This window comes from Asparagus officinalis, chromosome 1 (assembly GCF_001876935.1).
Source record: "Asparagus officinalis chromosome 1, Aspof.V1, whole genome shotgun sequence".
NCBI lineage: Eukaryota > Viridiplantae > Streptophyta > Magnoliopsida > Asparagales > Asparagaceae > Asparagus > Asparagus officinalis.
The window spans coordinates 73,842,576-73,863,157 of NC_033794.1; the positions used below are offsets into that span (position 1 = coordinate 73,842,576).

Below are 20,582 nucleotides of genomic sequence, written 5' to 3' on the forward strand. Positions count from 1 at the left end.
ACACAAAATGAAATAGTCAAGTACACATATCTAAACTCCTACACAACTTCAACAATAAGGACATCCTAGACATTTATATTCATAGTCTACTTCCTGGGTAAAAGTGTTTTCTAGCAAATTTTTTGATTCCTTCGAAATAAATGCAATAGCGATCTTTGCTCTTAGAAGTTCACAATCTTTCTGATGAATAAATAGAGTTATGCCATTGATGATGGAATATATGTATCCCATCATAAAAATGCCACAATCTAAACTCCTGCACAAACAAATGTCACAATCAATGATTACATGATAAAATAATGATATTTAAAAAAAACTACACTAATACATTTTTACACTAATACATTTTAAGTTATGGTCATACACATCATGTTGAAGAACCTATTAGGTTTCTATACTATACGCATGCTTATTTCCTATTTTCTATTCATCATTAATGCAAGCAGGGAAATTGTTCATAATATATACACCTCTGCCATTCCTACTAACCAACAACAATTATGTTCATAATGTGCATATAACTATATGTGTATGATTGTCTTTTAAATTTTTTTTAAATGAAGAGTACAACATAAAGAAAGGGATAACAACAACTTAGAGAATCCTTGTTTCTACTTTCTTGTTGGAGTTGATACAGTTGTTTTTATGTTCTGCATGTGTTTATATGGTTTTTTAGAGAAATTCATTGAAACCTCAAAATGCTTTATTACATACGTTCCAAAAATTATCAATAAACTTGTGTATATATATATTATTAGAGTTTTATATCTAGAAAGAAAAACTAGTTATATTACCAATATATTATACTTTACACAGTATAAGTGTTAACCAAATACAAAAGAAACTGAAACACTGCATAAAGTTTATGTACACTTATCTATAGTATTTTATGCATGTCTTCGAATAGATTATTTTCTATTCCATATAGACATTTGTTCTAGCTCTACATATTCTTTTTACATATTCATCATTCTTTCTTCAATAATTTTTCCATGAATCTAATCATTGTTATTTCATAACTGCCTCTTGCCTAAATATAGTCTTTTTTGACAAGTATATCAGTATGCTCTATTCTTAAAATGCAAAAGAATCATCCTAATATTAACAAATCAAAAATATTGTATATAATAGTATACGTCAACGGCAACGACAACTTGATTACTTAAAAACACAAGAAATATATGACGACGGGTCTTCCAATTCAATACAGCATAACAATCTTTCACAAGGGAACCAAGCATTCAAATAAATTAATAAAATTCATGAGATGATAGTAATTTCAGAGAAATTAAAATTTACTTACTTAGTAGCCTTAGTCTTCGATTGGGAAGAACCCCACGATTTACTTATGCTAGACATCTCCACGGCCTATCGACAATAATTTTTAAAATATAAATTAATTATTATGAATCTCCCAGGCGATGCTCAGTTCCTTTATAAATCAGAAAAATTGTTTATTAACTGCCAAATTTACCTAAAAACTCCTCTGCGACAGTGGTCTTTTCTCTTTCGCCGGAAAGTTAAAATTAGCTCGTCGTGATGCACCAAAATAAGAGCAAGAGAGCCGTGTGATGCCAAAATAAGAGCAAGAGGGTGTGTTAATGCAAACTAGAGAGATTAAGGATAATTATTTTCAAGAATTTTGAGATCGATTTGGTGGTTTTGAGGTTTGAGAATCGCTCCTAGGACTCTATGGGGATCGCTCTATTTGAGAAAGTGAAACGGATGAGAAAGAGAGGAAGAGACCGGTTATATTTGGGGATGAAGGGTAGTTTAGGAATTTTTAATTTATTGGGTAAATATTGTATAAAGAATGAGGGTATTATACATATTGGGTTTTAAAATAGGTGGGATGAGATATATTGGGTGTATTGATGGTTGGAAAAGTGGGTGGGTTTTTAAACAAGTGGGGGTAAACTTTTGGGTTAAAAGAGAAACCCCTATTAAAAATTCCATCATCACTCTCAACTAGTCTGTAATCTAATCTTCTTTCATAAACTAAATGGTAATTTTAAAATAATCATTTTCATCTTTACTTTTCATAGCACTTAACAGTCTCAATTTCACAAGGGAGAGAGGGAATAGTTGTAATTTATCCTTCTCGGGGGGGGGGGACTAGAGATACAAATGGAGAAGGTTAACATAGGTCACAATTAATGATAATTAAGTACTTAAACTAGCATCCATCAATCCTGGCAACACAACTCATTGTCCTCCCAATCTTCGTCCCCCCACCATAAAACTCCTCAGAACTCTTTCTCCTCTGAGAACTCTTCTTGGCAATCTCCCTCATTGCACCAGCCAAGGACAACTTCGGATTAACCCTCACCGTCCCATTAAACCTCTTACATAATTCTCCATGAGACTCCAAAGCTTCTTCCATCGAAATTTGATTCGAAGCTCGTCTGATCTTTTCTTTGACTGCCTCAGCGCAGAGTCCTAATTTATCCTTCTCGGGGGGGGGGGACTAGAGATACAAATGGAGAAGGTTAACATAGGTCACAATTAATGATAATTAAGTACTTAAACTAGCATCCATCAATCCTGGCAACACAACTCATTGTCCTCCCAATCTTCGTCCCCCCACCATAAAACTCCTCAGAACTCTTTCTCCTCTGAGAACTCTTCTTGGCAATCTCCCTCATTGCACCAGCCAAGGACAACTTCGGATTAACCCTCACCGTCCCATTAAACCTCTTACATAATTCTCCATGAGACTCCAAAGCTTCTTCCATCGAAATTTGATTCGAAGCTCGTCTGATCTTTTCTTTGACTGCCTCAGCGCAGAGTCCGCAGACCCATTTGTTGCAGAAGTAGGACTTGATTCGGGTGATGTAGGTTGGTGTGCAGTCTTCAGAGACTCCGCAGCATTCGCAGTTGATTGCTTCTTCATCGATGGTGGTGATTTGCTGATTTGGATTTTTCATGTCAGGGATCAGGGATGATGTGTCGGAGTAAACTCTTCTAAGAGATTGATCTTTCTGAGAGAACAATAGTAGGATAAATAATTAGAATGAGAATATGACACACAGTAGTTTGTCTACACATAATGATATATATCCATGCATGCACAATAATGAAAAAAAAAACTTCCGAGAAGTCGCTTCTGCTGCACAGTTAGCTTGAGGAAGATTACATAGAAAAAAAAGGAGGAAAAAAATGAGTTGAGATAGACTACTATTAGTAGAATGTTATGTTTAATAACCATTTAAGTTTAAAATTTGGATTTTCTTTAATTAATGCTGTCAAATGTTATATAACACATCAAATATATAAAATATTGAACGACTTTAATTTATATTTTTCAGGTGTCGTATGTTGTCAAAATTAATGTTTCATAATTTTCATAAATTAAGTGGATTAAGTTTTGTCTCTCACACACGAATATAAACACGTCAGGTGTCATCGAAAATTTTGAGTGAAATATAGTCCATGTGTATTATATATAGGTTACATCCAGTAGTATGCATCTTCAATTTGGAGATCCAAAGTTATGATTTTGTTTAATAGTTTCCACTTCCTTGCATATATCAATAGAAGACTAGCTCAACTGGGAAAGAGGAAAAAAAATAAGAAAAAAAAAATCTTACAAGTATATCTCAGGTCGAGGATACCTTGGCAAGAAAACTAGCTAATTAGCACAATAAATTGATTTCAGATTAATTAAGATTTACTCAACGAGTAGAGTTAAAACTCAACCTCAATCTAATTAATTTTCTTAATGTAACAGTATTACGAGTAGGGTGATCAAGTTACCTTTGGTGGAGGACTGTGTGATTCCGCCATAACTTGTTTGGTGCACGACAACTTCTTGAAATAATTAGTGGAACCTCTCTCTCTCTCTCTCTCTCTCTCTCTCTCTCTGCGCATATGGTTTGCTCGTCTGCATGCCCTTTTATAGCCAATCAATTAAAAGTGCCGAAAGAAATGAGTACATATTAATTAGAAAGAAACCTAGGAGTTGGTAGGGTCATTAAAATCAAAAGCAGGAGAACGTGATACAGTAGCCATAGGCCTTAATTGCTAGGATATGTAGAAATCAATTGGAGAGGGAGATCATAAAGCATCATTTTAGTAGTTAGGGTGCCTTTATTTGCTATTAAATGTGCAAATTGCAACAGTTGCAACTATAGAGTCTACAACTGGGGGAAGTTATATCGATGATTGATACGAAGCTGAGAGCAACATCCTCCAATGGGCGAAGTGGTTTTTGAAGAGAAGAAAGCTTAGAATGTCTAAACTTGTCGAGATCATGGATTTGGTCATCACGAGCTAGGGGGGTTCTTCCGATTGAGACGTAGGAGGTTCATCGATATCGGTACCTGGCTTTCATATAAAGAGTTTGAAGGGACCACTTTCCTAATACGTGCATGGGAAAAGTAGGGTGGTGTTCCTTTTGTTGATGATTTTTAGGATGATATATATCTTCAATATAGCTTCTATGTATATATTTACTAGCTAGCTAGATCAGCAACTAATAATGTAAAAAAAATACTTGATTAGTTTAGTAGAGTTATTACAAGTTCTAATTCTCTTGATGAAGGCCTATCAAATTATATAAGGGAGGAGTCTGTCCGGTGTCCAAGTCTGGAACTATCAATTGCACAAGATCGAATTATCGATATCGATAAAAACCCTAGATTAGCTGCTCTTGTGTCACTCGACATATGCGCAATGCAGCGTACCTTCACATTTCTCGTCCGTTTCAAAGCAAAGCTAAAAAGCGCGTGCAACAGGTGAGGGATACCCTCAACGTACCCTGAAAGTTGTCTTGAGTACAGTTAGAAAAGGGTGCTCATCAGTGTCGTCGAATCCCCTCCATCTATCATTAATTGCCTTAAAAGGTAGGTTAGAAAAAAGATGGGTGCATGTCAATTTATAGGTATACCAAGGGAAGAGGTAACTGCTATATATGCTTGGCTATAGATTCTGGCTTGATGCTTCACTTGCTGCAATATCTGAAGCAGGCAATATTTAGCTTCGTCTCTTTGCCTACAAACAGTTAATTAGCTATATCTGTTAATTAATTTGCGCATTAATTGCATAATATACTTCTCATGCAACTTAGGTAGATGATATATATACGAGTTTCCCTAGGTAAATATGGTGGGTGTACGGTGTGTACGTATATCTTGAATTTCATGAATGCGCGTGAGCCTATATAATAGTGACGAACATCAAGTACTAAAATCATTAATTTTTTCTTCAACAAAGAAAGATTTCAAGGTTAAAAGGTTTCAGCTAGCTAAAATTTAACAGTCCCCATCCACGCGGGTATATATATAAAGTTGACGTATAGCTAATCGGTTCCCATAAATGGATAAGATTCAAGCTTGTAAAAGGAAAGATGAAGCAAATTGGTCGCCGAGTTGTACTTAGGAGCTACTGTATAGGAAAGAGACAGAACATGATCTGTGTCTACTCCTCATTTCATGGGGCGATGCATTGAGCTATTCACAGCCACTTGCACTGAACCATTTATTTCGCGTTACAGCGATATTTAGGATTACTGCAAATTAATGGCTGCTAAGGTTCTTAATTAGTACTAATTAAATTGGATAAGGTTTTCAGTTTGAAAATAATGCAACCTTTGAGGAAGCATATTGGTATACAGCCCAAGTAGTATACATGGGAGCTAGGAATTAGGAAAGGGACCAAAGTTTAAACGGAGCCTGAACCAAGCAGGTCCATATCTGATACATATTCTAGATTACAAAAAAGAGTTACACCTGGCCCCAAAATATCTAGGATAAATTTCACAAAACCCTCTCGACTTTGGGGGCTTCTGCAATCCCTTTAACTTGGTAATTTTCACAAGACCCCCATGAATTTTGGATAGTTTCAGAAAAAAAAACCCCCATGGTATTTATAATTAACAGATTTAAAGCATAAAATGTCTAAGACAGCCTCTCTAAAAGAAGGGGATGAAAATTGTAGATATCAACCAAAAAAATTTGGTAATCAGGAGAAGAAAAAAAACGTCCAATTTTTTGTGTCATGTGAGGAACAAACATGACATGTTAAACTTCACAATGGCAGACATGGTAGCAAAGCGAGACAAGGATGCATGGTTTTTCTGGAATTTGCAATGTTCAGAAGTGTTTTGTGTAAGTGTAACACACCCTAAGTTCAGGGGGTTTCGTGAAATTTACCCAAATATCAATTAAGGTTTGAGAGGAATTTCCACTTTAGCATATGCTTGCACGTCGCTAGACTCTCAGGTGCAACGGAACAGAGCAATGAAACTACTAATAATAATAATAATACACAGAGATAATAGAGACGGCTCAAGGCATCCGGCTGCAAGAGATGTTGATACAAAAGTGTGGTCCCTCTCCAATCCATCGCGACCTAAATTTTCCTTTTAACAATAAGTGGAAAAAGTCCGATCTCATCCTCGTGAGCTACTTCAGCAACCCATAGAGATGATACCAGTTCTCCTTGCAATAAGTAGTAAAATGTGAAGTAACGATACACACATGATAAAATGTGATGGATAACTCAAATTATGCACTGTTTTCCGCTGATACAGGTTGTGCACTTAAGGCAAATAAGTGCAAATTGTGAGTCTATTGCAAAGTTCACAACAACATAAATTAACCATGAAATGTATAGACCGATCAGAAGCACATAACATATATCCTTAAAATGTGAACCATTTTCATACACGCAGGAAACAACAGGGCAGTTGGGTTTTCTTTTAGCCAGGATGTTAAAAAAGACTGCAATCTTTAAGATTATAAAGATACAGTTCCTCGTATCAAAAAAGTACCGAGTAGCTATAGATTTATGTATAGGATAATTTAGCTTCCTTTGGTTTTGCTTCCTATGTTTTTGGTTTGAAGTGCATCTAAACAAAGGACCAGTTTATGAACATGAAGCAAATGCAGTGGGCTTCCTCTTCGTCATTCATCACTTTCCAAGCAACTGCCCTCTCATAAGAGACTGGCCTTCCCATACTAGAAACACAGATACCGCCTTGAAAACATGCAAAACCCTGCTACAGAAATAAAAATGTATAGAATTTAAAAGATGCCACCTTGAAAACATGCAAAACCCTGCTAAAGAAATAAATATGTATAGAATTTAAAAGAAAAAGCGGTGTAAAAATAAACGGGCAGAAGGTATGAATTTGTTGAGAGGCCACTGCCAAACCAAGTAATCAAGATTCACCATGACACAAATTTCATGCATAAACCTTGTATATACTTTGAGAAAGTATCCAGTGGGCCAGGTGCTACAGACACATGATGTGCCAAGTAACGAAAACCCTTGGATCAATGTAAAACCGGCGGGTTTTGCAGATGAGTATACTGATCCAAGAGTTATCTAGCTGGCCAACAGCGTCAACAATGAACCAAAGCCCATTGAAGTTTTCCATGAAATTTTACCATTCACGAATGAAAACTGTGTACTTTTCAAAGATAGGGAACCAGATAGAGAGACCTGCTGCATGATACTTGGGAACTCGCCACAGAGAATTTTCCATCCTTGACCATCAAATATCTTCTCTAAAGTAACATCTTGCAGCGCAATCAGTGTTGTCTCGAGCATGTCAAGTCCCGCTTGGTTTGCAAAGGTAAAAACCGGCACTGCCTGCACAAGATACAGAAAAGATATGTCAGCTCATAAAACAATATCTATTAGAATATAACGACCTCTGCTAGTACATAAATCTCTCCAACAGGTACAACCATACAAGTGTAAAGAGACGAACATTTATGCCAAAGATATTTCACTGGATTACACCCTTCACCTAATTACCAAGTGGTCACTTAAAGTTGTCATCTAAGCTTCTGTGATTGGCAGTCATTGTTATGCTCATGCAATTAAAAGAGCAACCTCCAAATATATTTAATATATATAAAGATATTTATTTAAATTGGAAATATGATAATCTGTTATGCTGAATTACTGCAAACTGGGAGACGTGCCACTACTATCCAATGAAGTAATGTTGGCTAGTTTACTTTCTACTTGAAGTCGACCTGATGTTTAAGAGCAGATATCATATCTTTCCCTCTATTTGTTTAGAAGTACACCGTTTACTAGATGCATCCTTTACATCCTCTTCTCACAAATAATGTCTTTAAAGCCCCGGAAAACTTGAACATTCTTTGCAGTTGGATTTTTTTTTATCAAATCAGTTCACTTTGATTTGAATCAATAGAAGGCCAACCTTAGTCCATAGGGGCATATCCTAGAAATGTACCAGTGGACAGCAGTAGAATCTTAGGGGCTGTAACAGGCTAACAGTGTTTTGTTTTGCTTGTTAGCACTCGGGCAATGAAAAGGACAAAGAAGTTCCTCAATGAATAGCATCGTTGCAGTAATAGCAAATTCCATATGATCTGTTTGCATGTGCAAGAACACATAACTATGAATAAAAAGAGAAGAGAGCTGATCGATCTCGCTAAATTAAATAAATAATCCTACTAAAAAGAGATTACATAAAGACCTTAAGAATATCCTGCAGTGATCAGCAAAAAAATGAGAACTTTAATTTCTCCAAAAGAAGGTATGCATAAAGATAATCAGAACATCCAGCTTGGAAATAAAATTGTGGAAAGGCATGACATGAGAGCACATTACAAACCTTCAAAGAACAACAAACAATAGCATCTGCATGTTGCCAAAGTATTTTGAGAAGTGAATCGCTTCCTCCAGAGATAGGTTTAAGAAGATCAACCCCAAAATTACATCTGACCAAAAAAGCAATAGTTATGATTCCTAGTTGAATAAAACATTCTTCTTCACTATGATAGAAGTCTCTACATAAACCCTCCTGCACATCAGTATTGAACATATAATCTCATTAACAAGATCTAGATCTATATCCATTTCATTCCCAAGTAGATCACAGGCAAAAAGTGAATTCAGCAATACTAATACTCATTAGACTCAGATAAAAGCGATTCAATATTGTTCTTGGCTGCAAACTATTCTTGCGGAAGTGAAAAGTCACCCGCATCCAACAAAGCTCTGCAGATAGGAGCATCAGGAACTTTGTGCAACCTCAAAGGAGGAACCGTTTACACCGTTTACATATACTATTAATCAAGAAAATAAAAAAAATGGAACAATTATCATATAAAGCTTTCACCAGAAATGGAAAAGCACTTCTGTAAGTCATGCTGACAATATCTTTTTTTCAGCACCCTTTTTTGAGTAAACTGGTAGAATTGCATTTGGAATACTAGTCATAAAGTCTGTAACAAGATTAATTGTCACTCCACTTTACTATAAATAGTTTACTAGATTAGCTCCAGAAATCATAATGGAAGCATAATAGTCAGTTAATCACAACTGCAAACCTAAGAAGATATATTGACATGCTCCCATGGAAAACCATGAAATACATTCAAGTATGTACCCACGTGGAAAAGAGGTGAAAGAATCTTTAGCATCATGAATTAGAATCTCTAATGCTCTTCAAATTTATCCCTCATGAGAAATATCTCCTAAAACCAAGGTAAACTATTATGATGTTTGCCTCACAGAAAGAGCCTAGCCAAACTATTTTCAGCCTTGTTTTGTGTGATGGTAGATAAGATTTCTTCCTTGCCTCATCATCTTACTGTCACATGGGGTCAATAATCAAGCACAATTACAATTCACACCGTAGCACCAAATTATAAGAGGCCTAGGTTTAAAACATATTCTCTGCAACTTTGTTTTTTGGAACAAAGGATGTAACCCGAAACCAGAAAAACAGGTGAAAGATTTTAGAAAATGTGTCAGTGTTACATATAAAAAGAATATGATGTTAGATTATCCAAAGACATCGTTATGGATTCATAATATGTATATTCACATGTGATGGATATGTTCAAGCCCATGAAAGGTTACTTAGAAACTAAAACATGTCAACATCGTTATGAATTCATAATCTGTACACCTGAGAAATTAAAACTACAATAATAATTTTAACTGCAATTTCTGCAAAAAGGTATTGAATCATGTGATCTAGATTTGTTCAGAGAAATTTTATTTATATAAAAAGTTCCTTGGTTTCAACTATAATTTCCTTGCCCCAATTTCAAGATTGCACAACTCGAAGACATGATCCCCGTTACATGTAAGTTAGACTAAAGACCTGTTACTGAAGGTGAGAGTCATAATCGCTCTATCCAACATTCTCAATTGAGCATCTCCTTTTGCAAGTAAATCAAAAGTTAAAATATCCAGAAGAAAAAAGTGTATTCCTACTATCACTAAATTCCATGATATTGCAACAAAATGATTCACACCTGTAGCTATGGCAGATCCATCGAGCAAGTGNTGTGACTGCCTCAGGACTTCCTGGTGGTGAGCGGAGGATACTATTGCAACCAGGACGAGAAGGTGAGAGAGCCAAAGCAACTCTTTGGACAGATGATATTATGTTGTGAATGTATTGCCTTGCCATGGTTGCCACATTTTCTTGGAGGTGATTCTCAAAAGCAAATTGGAATGCTATTGTCATCACAGATTTTGTGCTGCCACAACTTCCAATTGCATTTCCAGAAACTCTGCTTTTTGTTGGTCCAACTTCAAGAGCAGAGGCAAGGTCTAGAGTGCGGTTCGGACTCGAATTTTCCTGCATTAAAAGGTCCCTTTATAAATAAATAATAAAAAGTCCTGAAAACACCATCAAATTGCATTACAAAGACTAACGTATCACAGTTATGTGAAAATGCACTTACAGTCACAGAGTCAAGAGGAATAATACGGAAACCGGAAGGCAATAAAGGGGCATCATCAGCGAAAGATGCATCAATTGGAGCAAAGACGAGCTCTGAACAGGTCCCAATAGCCTTCTCATCTACACCACTGCAGAGCTGCCAAAACAGTAGATAACATGAGCATGACACCTGCCTGTATATATATCTAGATACTTAACTTCAAAAAATGCCTAGTATCGGGTTTAATTCATCTTTATTCATGCTGTTGCTATGCAAAGTTCGTTTTTTACGCACTGGACATATCTGCGCTAAATTATATTGATGAATGCGTGAAAATAGTGGTTGAGCATAAAAAATGAATGTGGTATATGGTTTTCCAAGACCAGGAATTGTTAAATGGCAGCTCTTGATTTAACTTCAACAGTAACGGATCCTAGAGTTTTCATTTTACATGAAGTCAGTAAAGAGAGATGAATGATTAAAGATGATCTCTCTCAACTTCCATATATAAACATAACTTCGAAGAAAGACGATCTGTTGCCATTATCATCTATATCTATATCAAATTAAACCAAGAACACACAATGTGTATTGATTTACTTACTTGCATGAGGAACGTGTCTCTAGGCATAAGAGTATCCTGAATGTGCCCAATATTTTCCAATTTAAGGACCTCCAAGAACTATCAATGACATCATAAAAAGAAAAAAAATGAGCAGAAAGAATAGAAAAACAAAGATTGTACGAAAATAAAATGTACCGCCAAAATGCTTACTTCTTCATGCTCAAGCGTATGTGCCAAAGGAAGAATAACCTGGCCCCCAAAGCCTGCAATATGAGACCCAGGTAAAGTGCAAGGAGCAGTTTTAACAGCTGCAGCAGAGTATGCATCTATACTGCTGTCAGCCCATTCTGATCGATGTTCTCTCAGGAAACGTAACAGTATTGCTGGATGGACATTCTGCAAGAACGAAAGTGAGCATCAAGATAATGTGGTAGTGTTACATATAAAACCGATAACCAGAAAAACAGGTAAAAATTTTAGAAACAAGATAAATGATAACATGTAACAGCACAAATAAAAACTCTCTACAACTAAACAACATGAGGACAATAACTGCAAACAAATTTCAGATGAAAATGTTTGTTATAAATTATAATACTGTTAAAGGTCCCTTCCACATCGACAAAACACTAAAGTTGTGGTGAGGATTGAGATTTACAATTTTATAGTTGTTAGAAGTGAGTATTAGTTTAGCATTGGTTTAGTCTCACATTGCCTGTGAGACATGTGAGACTAACTTGTAACTAATCCATCTCTATAAATAATAAAGTATAGAGTGAGGAGAACCCTCTCCAATGAACTCTTTTCTCCAAATCTTAATATGGTATCAAAGCTTATCACTAACCCTAACCCTAAAACTAATCCAACTTCCTAAGCCTAACCCTAACCCTAATTCTCGCCGTCTTCGTCTAGATCCGTCGCCGCCAGTGTCGTTCGTCCGTTTCTTCGTCTTCGTCCAGATCCGTCCGCCCGCCGCCGCCTTTGTCTTCCTTCCAGATCAGATGCCCCGCCGTCTTTCGTCTTCTTTCAGATCTGACGCCTCCGTCGCCTGCTCCGTCTCGTGTCTGCTTCGTCCACCGCCCGCTGCTACGTTCTCGATCGTCGCCGCCGCTGTGTCGTCGTTAATCGGAGATTCGGCCCGCAAACTTCGGTCCGGCCGCAGCTTCGTCCAAACCTAATGTCGCCGCCACCAGGAGCCTTCACTCGCCGTCACCATGCTCCTCTGTCCCCCCTCCCTCTTTGTTTTCGGATCCAAATCAGATCTGGGAATTGTACCGTAAATAAAATTAAAAATTTTAAAAATTTAAAAAATTTTAAAAAATAATTAAAAAACCTTCGGGTTCCATCTTAACCTTCGGGTTCCATATTAACCTTCAGGTTGTTGCACTTTAAACTTCGGGTTCAAAATTAAACCTTCGGGTTCTTGGACTTGTTCAGCCTACTGGCTAATTCACTTGAACTTGGACATGCTTTGATTGTTTCCAATTTAGAGTATAATTTATAGAGGGTATCATCTTGAACTCTACTCGTCTGTTTCATGATAACCGGATCTGAGGAACTCAAGTATTCTGAACAAGGTTTTAAATGTCGGTTATCGAGGATTTATCGGACGGTCAAAATCCTTATCGGATAGCGAAAATCGGGGATATATCGGGGATAAGTAGTATTTATCATAGTAATATACTAGCAAATAATAAACAAACATAAGCTTGAAAAAAATATAATGTTAGTCAAAATGGAATAATAAACAAGCAAATAATAAGATAACATCAAGAATAAAGAACCATCTACGCATCTACATAATTATTGTTTAATCATGAAATTCATAAACTAACTTACTTAGTTGATATTTAGTAGTTATGAGCCATTATTAATATCCATAAACAAACATTAGCTAATCACCAATCAACCAAGTTCCAAAAGCAATAAATAGCTCATAATTTGTAAACATTCAAAGAGCAAATTCAAAAGAAAGTAAAAGCTCCCAAATCCTACTTATCGGCCGATAAAACCGATATTTAGAGCCTACTTATCGGCCGATTAGTGCCTTTATCGTCGATAACTCGCCGATAAACCTTAAAAAACGATAACCGATTAAAAATCCTACTTATCCTAGCGGAAAGCTCCCAAATCCGATAACTCGACGATAATATCGGATTATCGGCCGATATTTAAAACCATGATTCTGAATTAACGGTGCAGACGAAAAATTCAGAGATATTTTCTAGTAGAATCACTAACCGGAAGCTAGATGGAATTAATTATTTCAAGTGGAAGCGTGTTATTAAAATCTACGTGGCAAGCCGAGGCAAAACTGGCCATTTGTTGATAGACCATCTTATTCTGACACCGGAATCTTGAACATTGAATGATAGCGTCTTCTTACATCAAATTATTAATATTATGGAGCCTAAAATTCAGGATTTAGTTCTTCATTGTATGATAGTGAAGAAACTTTGGTATTTTTTGCAAGACCTCATGAGGGTAGCAGCAATATTAATCGGGCATATGAAGTAATTCAAGAGCTGTTTCATAAGAAGCGGGATGGTAAACCCATGGATGATCATTATGATGAGTTCAATCGTCTGGCTGCAAAACTTCGTCAGATTTTTGCTATTACTGGGGATGTAAAATAAATACAGAACCAATGGAACAAACTTATGGTACTCACCTAGTTTGGTACCTTATATTCTATTTACTCCTCTGCTCGATCACAAATCATGAGAAGCTCCGTCATTGGTTCTCCGGCTGAGACTTATTACTTTTTGAAGAACGGTGTCCCTGCACAGCCACTTACATCCACTGCGTATCGCTCTGCACTTGCCACTCAGAGTTGGCAGTCTTATGGATGTGGGGGTCATACTGATGGTTTTGAAAAAGGTAGAGGAAACTTTGAAGGGCGAGGAGGTTACCACATTAGTCGTTTTAGAGGCTGAGGTGGTCAACGAGGTGACAGTGGAGGTCCATCTCAAGGCGGACATACGCATGGCAATGACTCAGTGAAGACTTGCAACTACTACCATCAGCAAGGACATCTCAAATATAATTATCCTAAATTGAAAAAGAAGAAGGCCAAGAGTGCTTACATGACCGCTCAGGACAACTTCACCCCATCTGATAGTGAAAGTCAATTACAATCAATCTTTCATGATGTGAAGCTGCAGCGGAGTTACAGCGTTAATTTCAGCAATTTTAATTATTCCAATAGTACCAGAGTTTACAAACATCGTCTTCCTCCTTATCTGCTACTCTCAAAAGTGCAAGTACCCCTTTATCTTTACTTTTATCGTCTTCGTCTAATATTTGAATTATAGATACATGTAGCATTGATCTTATGACTGGGAATCAAGGTATCTTGTCATCTTTCAGCCCTACATCTAATTCTGTTATATTAGCTGATGGTTCACGTACACCTGTTCAGGATGTCGGCAACACCAATCTTACTCTTAGTCTTCCTCTTTCCTCTGCATTCTATCTTCCTAGTTTTCCTTATAACATTTTATCTATTAGTAAGATCACAAAATCTTTAAACTATACAGTGATATTTTTTCCTACACATTGTGTCTTTCAGGACCTAGTCACGAGGAAAACGATTAGGTCGGTACGTGAGCAAAATGGCCATTATAAATTGGAATTAGGCGCCAAACAATTGGCTTGTATCGCAAACTTATTAGCCCTATAATACTACTGTCAGCTAGGACATCCCTCTCTCTGTTCTCAAACTACTTGATCCCCGATTCAAATCTCTTTCCTTGTTAGAGTGTGAGTCGTGTCAACTTGGCAAACACTATCGTATGTCTTATCCTAATCAAATCAATAAAAGGGCTGCTAAACCATTTGATCTTGTTCAGTCTGATATCTGAGAGACATGCCTAATAACTTCTAAATTAGTGTTCCGATACTTTATCAGTTTTGTGGATAATCACACTCGTGTTACCTGGATTTATCTTCTCAAGACTAGATTTGAAGTCTTTTCCATATTTAAATTCTTTTATTCTGAAATAATAAATCAATTCAAGTCTTCGATAAAAATTTTCCAATCTGATAATGCAAAGGAATATTTGGATGGCAACTTTACTAGTTTCCGTGAATATTGGATCCTCCATCAGTCTTCTTGTGTTTAAACTCCTCAGCAAAATGACATCGTAAGGCGCACGAGGCGCAATGAGACACGCGCCTTTGAAAATACTGGCAGCAACAAATCATTGGCCACTTCATTAGTTGGACATCAGGAATGTATTCCTTAACGATATTCTAGATGATGAGGTTTACATGGAGCAACCACCAGGTTTTGTCGCTCAGGGAGAGAATGTGAAGGTATGTAGGCTGAAAAAATCACTCTATGGTCTGAAACAGTCTCTGAGAGCCTGATTTGAACGTTTTGCATCGATTATTTAGGAATTTGGGCTTTATCGTGCACAAAAAGATTACTATCTTCTGGCGATTTCAGAATAGGAAACAAATTTTGCTCGTTTTATATGTGGATGACATTGTAATTACAATGGATGATGTTTCTGGTATTAACAGCCTGAAGAAGTATTTACAGACACATTTTCAAATTAATGATCTTAATTCCCTAAAATACTTCCTAGGTATTGAAGTTACAAAGTCACAGAAAGGTATTCTTCTGTCACAAAGAAAGTATGTCCTGGATATGCTCTCAGAAGCTGGGATGTTAGGATGCAAAAACAGTTATTCTCTAATGGATATGAACTCAAAACTACTACCAGACCAGGGACGCTTTTTGAGGATGTTGGACAGTATAAAAGATTGGTGGAAAAACTGAATTATCTGACGGTGACCAGACCTGATATCACATTCACAGTCAGTGTTGTGAGTCAGTTATTGTCTGTACCAATAACTACTCACTTGGATGCAGTAATGAGAATTTTGAGGTACCTGAAGAAGGCTCCATGATGAGAAATTCTCTACTCAGATTAAGGACACACCAGAGTTGCAGGCTTCCCTGATACAGATTGGACTAGATGTCCTTTTGATAGGAGATTGACTACTGAATATTGTGTCTTCCTTGGAGAAACTCTGGTGTCATGGAAAAGTAAGAAGCAAAATATTGTCTCGATCTAGTGCAGAATCAGAATACAGAGTTATGGCAAATGTAATACTAGAGATGATTTGGATCAAAGACCTATTGACAGAGATTGGTCTCCCTCTAGAAGGTCTCATGGATCTATATGGCGACAATAAAGCAGCAATTCACATTACTAAGAATTTCATGTTTCAAAAGAGAACCAAGCACATTAAGCACATTGAAGTCGACTGCCATGTAATCCGCAAGAAGCTCGAGGACAAAACCATCACAGCAAAACATGTATCAACAGTACATCAGTTAACAAACATTCTTACAAAACCACTTAGTCGAACACGGGTTGACTTTATTTGTGATAAGCTGGGCATGCATGATATATATGCTCCACTTTGAGGGGGAGTGTTTGAAAAGAGTATTAGTTTAGCATTGGTTTAGTCCCACATTGCCTGTGAGACTAACTTGTAACTAATTCATCGCTATGATTAATAAAGTATATAGTGAGGAGAACCCTCTCCAATAAACTCTTTTCTCCAAATCTTAACAATAATCTAACACATCTCGCAGGTTGAGCGCATTTTTCCTAGGTCGAAACATGGAGTCACACAACGGTACCTTTTTCAATACGCTATAAATACATGATAGGAGAGACTTGAATGTACATTGTTCGGATGCCATGTTAAAGGTCTATTCCACTATATGAAAACTTTGAAGTCTTGGTGAGGGTTAAGGCTTATAATTTTAATAATCTAACAAGTACACTATTTCCACAATGTTCACACCATTAGTATAACTTCTTAACATTTTAGAAAGGAACAACTAACATTTTAGAAAGGAACAACATATTATATAGAACACAAAAAAGAACATGATTTAGACATCTATTCAATGGGATACAGCTGTCCCACTGTATAAAACTTAAACATGTTCCGGTGAGCAGATTAACTACCAGGCCAGACGTGCACTCGTCCATATCTCCACAACCAAATTCAAAAATGGAGTAACTACCAAAAAAATAATGCAATTAAGAAAAAGTAATTCCAAGTCATTACTTACTTCACACAACTAATACTAGTCCTGAATGCAAAGATACGACTTCTTTATCTTTCTGATGACCCAGACGTATAGCATTTCTACTATCTATGTAGAAGCCTAAGAGACCAGGCAAGTAAATCTTTTAACCATTATCAAGACACAAATAAGCTTGCCTACATATCTGTAACCGGTGCCAACTAAAATAAAGTCAGTCAACATTTGAAGGACTTCGAAAAATAAATGCGTAAGTATCCTCGTTAATTGTTTTATCTGTGCAAATTGTACTAGAGATCAACAATTTGAAGTCTTGAGATAATAAATAAATAAATGGCTGCTTTAGTTGTGTACTAGTCCAAGTTGTACTATAGATGACAATACGTATCACAGTATCAACAAAACCACCGGCATCTTGGAACTTAATTACAAAGTGGTCTTTCCTTTGAATTGCCCACTCAGTACAGCAGGTAAGATGTGGAGCCAAGTTTCTTTACAGTTCAGAAGCTAGGTCTCACTGCTAATAATTGGCAGAATATAGAAGGTGAGATAGTCCTTACTTTCTCCAGTTTGTGGGCTCTTACTAATGACAAAATAAGGGGACAAAAAATATAATATGCCAACCTGCAAAAGCATGGATGCCTTGGCACAAAGCACTGAGTTGGTGACAGATGAATAGCCATCTAAGAAGCCAAGATTCAAGCTCATCATTTTGCTAGGCGAAGAGTTAACAAGAATAGTAACATCATCCACACCATCACTATTGATTATGGACCATCCATCATCAGCAAAGCCATTTAGAGCTTCATTAAAACCCCTGAAAGCTTAGACCACTTAGGACCCAGACAAAGTTAGAGAAATAAATACAACAAAGAAAATGAGACAGCTGAAATTCCCCACCTGCTCAACCTCTGGCTAAGTGCTCTCAGAGCTGCAGGCCGCCTCCCCCATCCAGTGGTACTGGAATGGGATATTTCATGAGCAATTTGCCTTAGATGTCGTAACGCCTGTATTAAGACAAAATAACATGTGTTAGAAGAGGGAAGCTTTGTCATTTCAGGATGTTGTGAGTCCAATTCTTTTTCCTCCCTTCATCACTACCGGACATAACATTTTGAGCAGCAACAATCGCTGTTGTGCGGGCTTCTTATAAAGTCACAAAATTATACACAGGAAAAAACAACTAATAATACTAGTCAATCTCATAAAGCTCAAAACTTTGAAGAAAATATATCTGCTCACCGCCATTGTTGCCTTTTGAGCAAGCACAGTAGATGACTCATATAGCGGCCGCAATACTTCTGGTACACTCCATGGCTGGTTCGGAGCAATAGAAGTTTAGTACTTGTTAAAAATAACATGATTTACATGTGTTTACATTAAAGTGAAGAAGCAGTCTTTGTACCTCCAAATCCAAGTGATCAACAATGTGAATCATAGATCCCCCTCCATCACAAGGTCTTATCAGATATCCACTAGGGAGCACTTCGGCCCTGACAAAAGGCTGCACGGGTGGCATGCTCGGACCACCTTGTGTGCTGTTGAGTGATCTTTCACACACCTAAAAGCATAAATTGGGGAGCACAACACTCAGAACGACCAAGCAAATCTTAATATATAATAGGCAACATAAGAAGCATAACGTTTGCTCATACTGCATAATCCACATAACATACCACAAGACTACCATCTTCCAAAACTGATGTATACCGAAGCAACCAGAAGTCACGAGCAGGTGCCAGTGTCGTAGGAGCATAGAGCTACGATCAAATACCAACGCTAACGTCAGACTTTGGATCAAGATCAAGTTATCTCAGGCATGCATAAAGAGATATAGTTACCTGCATGTAGAGCAGCTCGATGGTTCCATTGTTTCCAGTGGGTAGCACATTTATGACATCCACAGCTCGACAGTCACGAAACCATGACGGACGATCTTTCAGGATCTCAGCAACCTGCGAGACAATTAAAATTTAAACCTAGCAACCAGCTTGACCATCAATTACCATACGACAGCTAAGAACTTGATTAAAATCAAGTAAATGAGTAAACCCATAAGCTTACCCTTGTAGGTTCTAAACCTACTAGGCCGCAAGCTCGTGCTGCCACACCAGCACAACCATGTGAGATAGCAACGATTCCAATGGAATCCGGACCAGGCTGCTCACGTTGTTCGAAGAATTAAAAAAAAAAAGGGTTACTTCCAACAAATTTCAGATTCCGAAGCGAATAAACAGAGCACCGGAAATTCTCATCAGATAGGGTCAAACCTTCATCCCAGGCATTTGGACCCACTCCACAGCAGTTCCAGTTGCCTTTGAAAGAAACTCTGCTAAAGTTTCCTCTGCAATGGACAAAAGTCTGCAACAAACACAATCAACCGCCATTATCCAATTACAGATGTTAACAAAACAAGCTGGAAAAAAGAATCAAAACGCGTTCTCCATACCCAGCAGGACTAGCATCTCTTGGCGGATGCTGGGGTGTCAAATTGCGCTGACCGCTCGTCACCACCGACTCACAGCTAGTGTCCGTGGTCGCCAGCGCGGCCTAAACGCACAAGCGAAACAACAAGGAGCCACAACGCATAAATCACAGCACCAGAAAGAATACGAATAAGCGGAGGAATAAAAAGAGCTTACAGTCTGCGTCTGTTGACGGAAGTAGCCATTCTCGTACACTAACTGCGACACCTGCTTCTGCAGCCGATCATTCTCCTCCATCAGCAGCTTATTCATGGCATTCAGCTTCTGTTCACGGCCTGAAGCGGCAAGACTCTTCCTTTGCTTTTCCCTACACCTGAGATCATGAAGCACGGGGCATAAACAGATGCTCTTCCCCAGAAAAGAAAGAAAAAAGAATAGAAGAGCACGCCCCTAATTTAAAAAAAAAAACACACTTCTGTTCTGAAACCAGACTTTAATCTGCTTAGGCTCAATGTTAGATGAGAAATGGGGCATTCCCTGATCACTGCTGCTTCGAGGTGAGCTAAGGCTTCGGGCATTCCTGATACAGCCTCTCGAGGGCTTCCACCTGCCCGGAGTGTACCTCACATACTTTTCGCCCGGTCCAATACTGCCCTTCCCATCTCTAACAGGAAGCCACATCGCATCATCTCCCTAGCGTGTTCAAAAGAACGCGGGCCTCGTTTCTTCAAATCAAAGCTGTGAGCTTCTTCTTCCTTCTGTATCATTAAATTAGCCACACAAGAAGACGCTGCTGAGCGCCTAGTCCGCTCGACCTCGCTCGCCTTCTTAATTTATTTTAAGGGCATCAATAG

The 20,582-nt window shown here is 37.6% G+C and overlaps 2 protein-coding genes across 2 annotated transcripts; both read right to left on the bottom strand.

Annotated features, from left to right (window-relative positions):
* On the bottom strand, positions 2,515–3,821 carry LOC109842831. The gene is made up of 2 exons (XM_020411734.1): positions 3,757–3,821; positions 2,515–2,981 (listed from the first exon to the last, which is right to left on the bottom strand). Exons 1-2 carry the CDS (start codon positions 3,784–3,786, stop codon positions 2,529–2,531), a joined length of 483 nt encoding a protein of 160 aa, XP_020267323.1. The 5' UTR covers positions 3,787–3,821; the 3' UTR covers positions 2,515–2,528.
* LOC109826006 (homeobox-leucine zipper protein ATHB-15-like) lies at positions 6,552–20,277 on the bottom strand. Its single transcript, XM_020392950.1, has 18 exons — positions 20,201–20,277; positions 19,945–20,101; positions 19,752–19,852; positions 19,573–19,663; positions 19,367–19,462; positions 19,144–19,257; positions 18,979–19,062; positions 18,708–18,863; positions 18,545–18,619; positions 18,203–18,309; positions 17,927–18,119; positions 11,440–11,625; positions 11,269–11,346; positions 10,686–10,820; positions 10,251–10,579; positions 8,597–8,702; positions 7,447–7,596; positions 6,552–6,997 (listed from the first exon to the last, which is right to left on the bottom strand). The coding sequence occupies exons 1-18, from the start codon at positions 20,260–20,262 to the stop codon at positions 6,851–6,853; spliced, it is 2,367 nt and encodes a 788-aa protein (XP_020248539.1). The 5' UTR covers positions 20,263–20,277; the 3' UTR covers positions 6,552–6,850.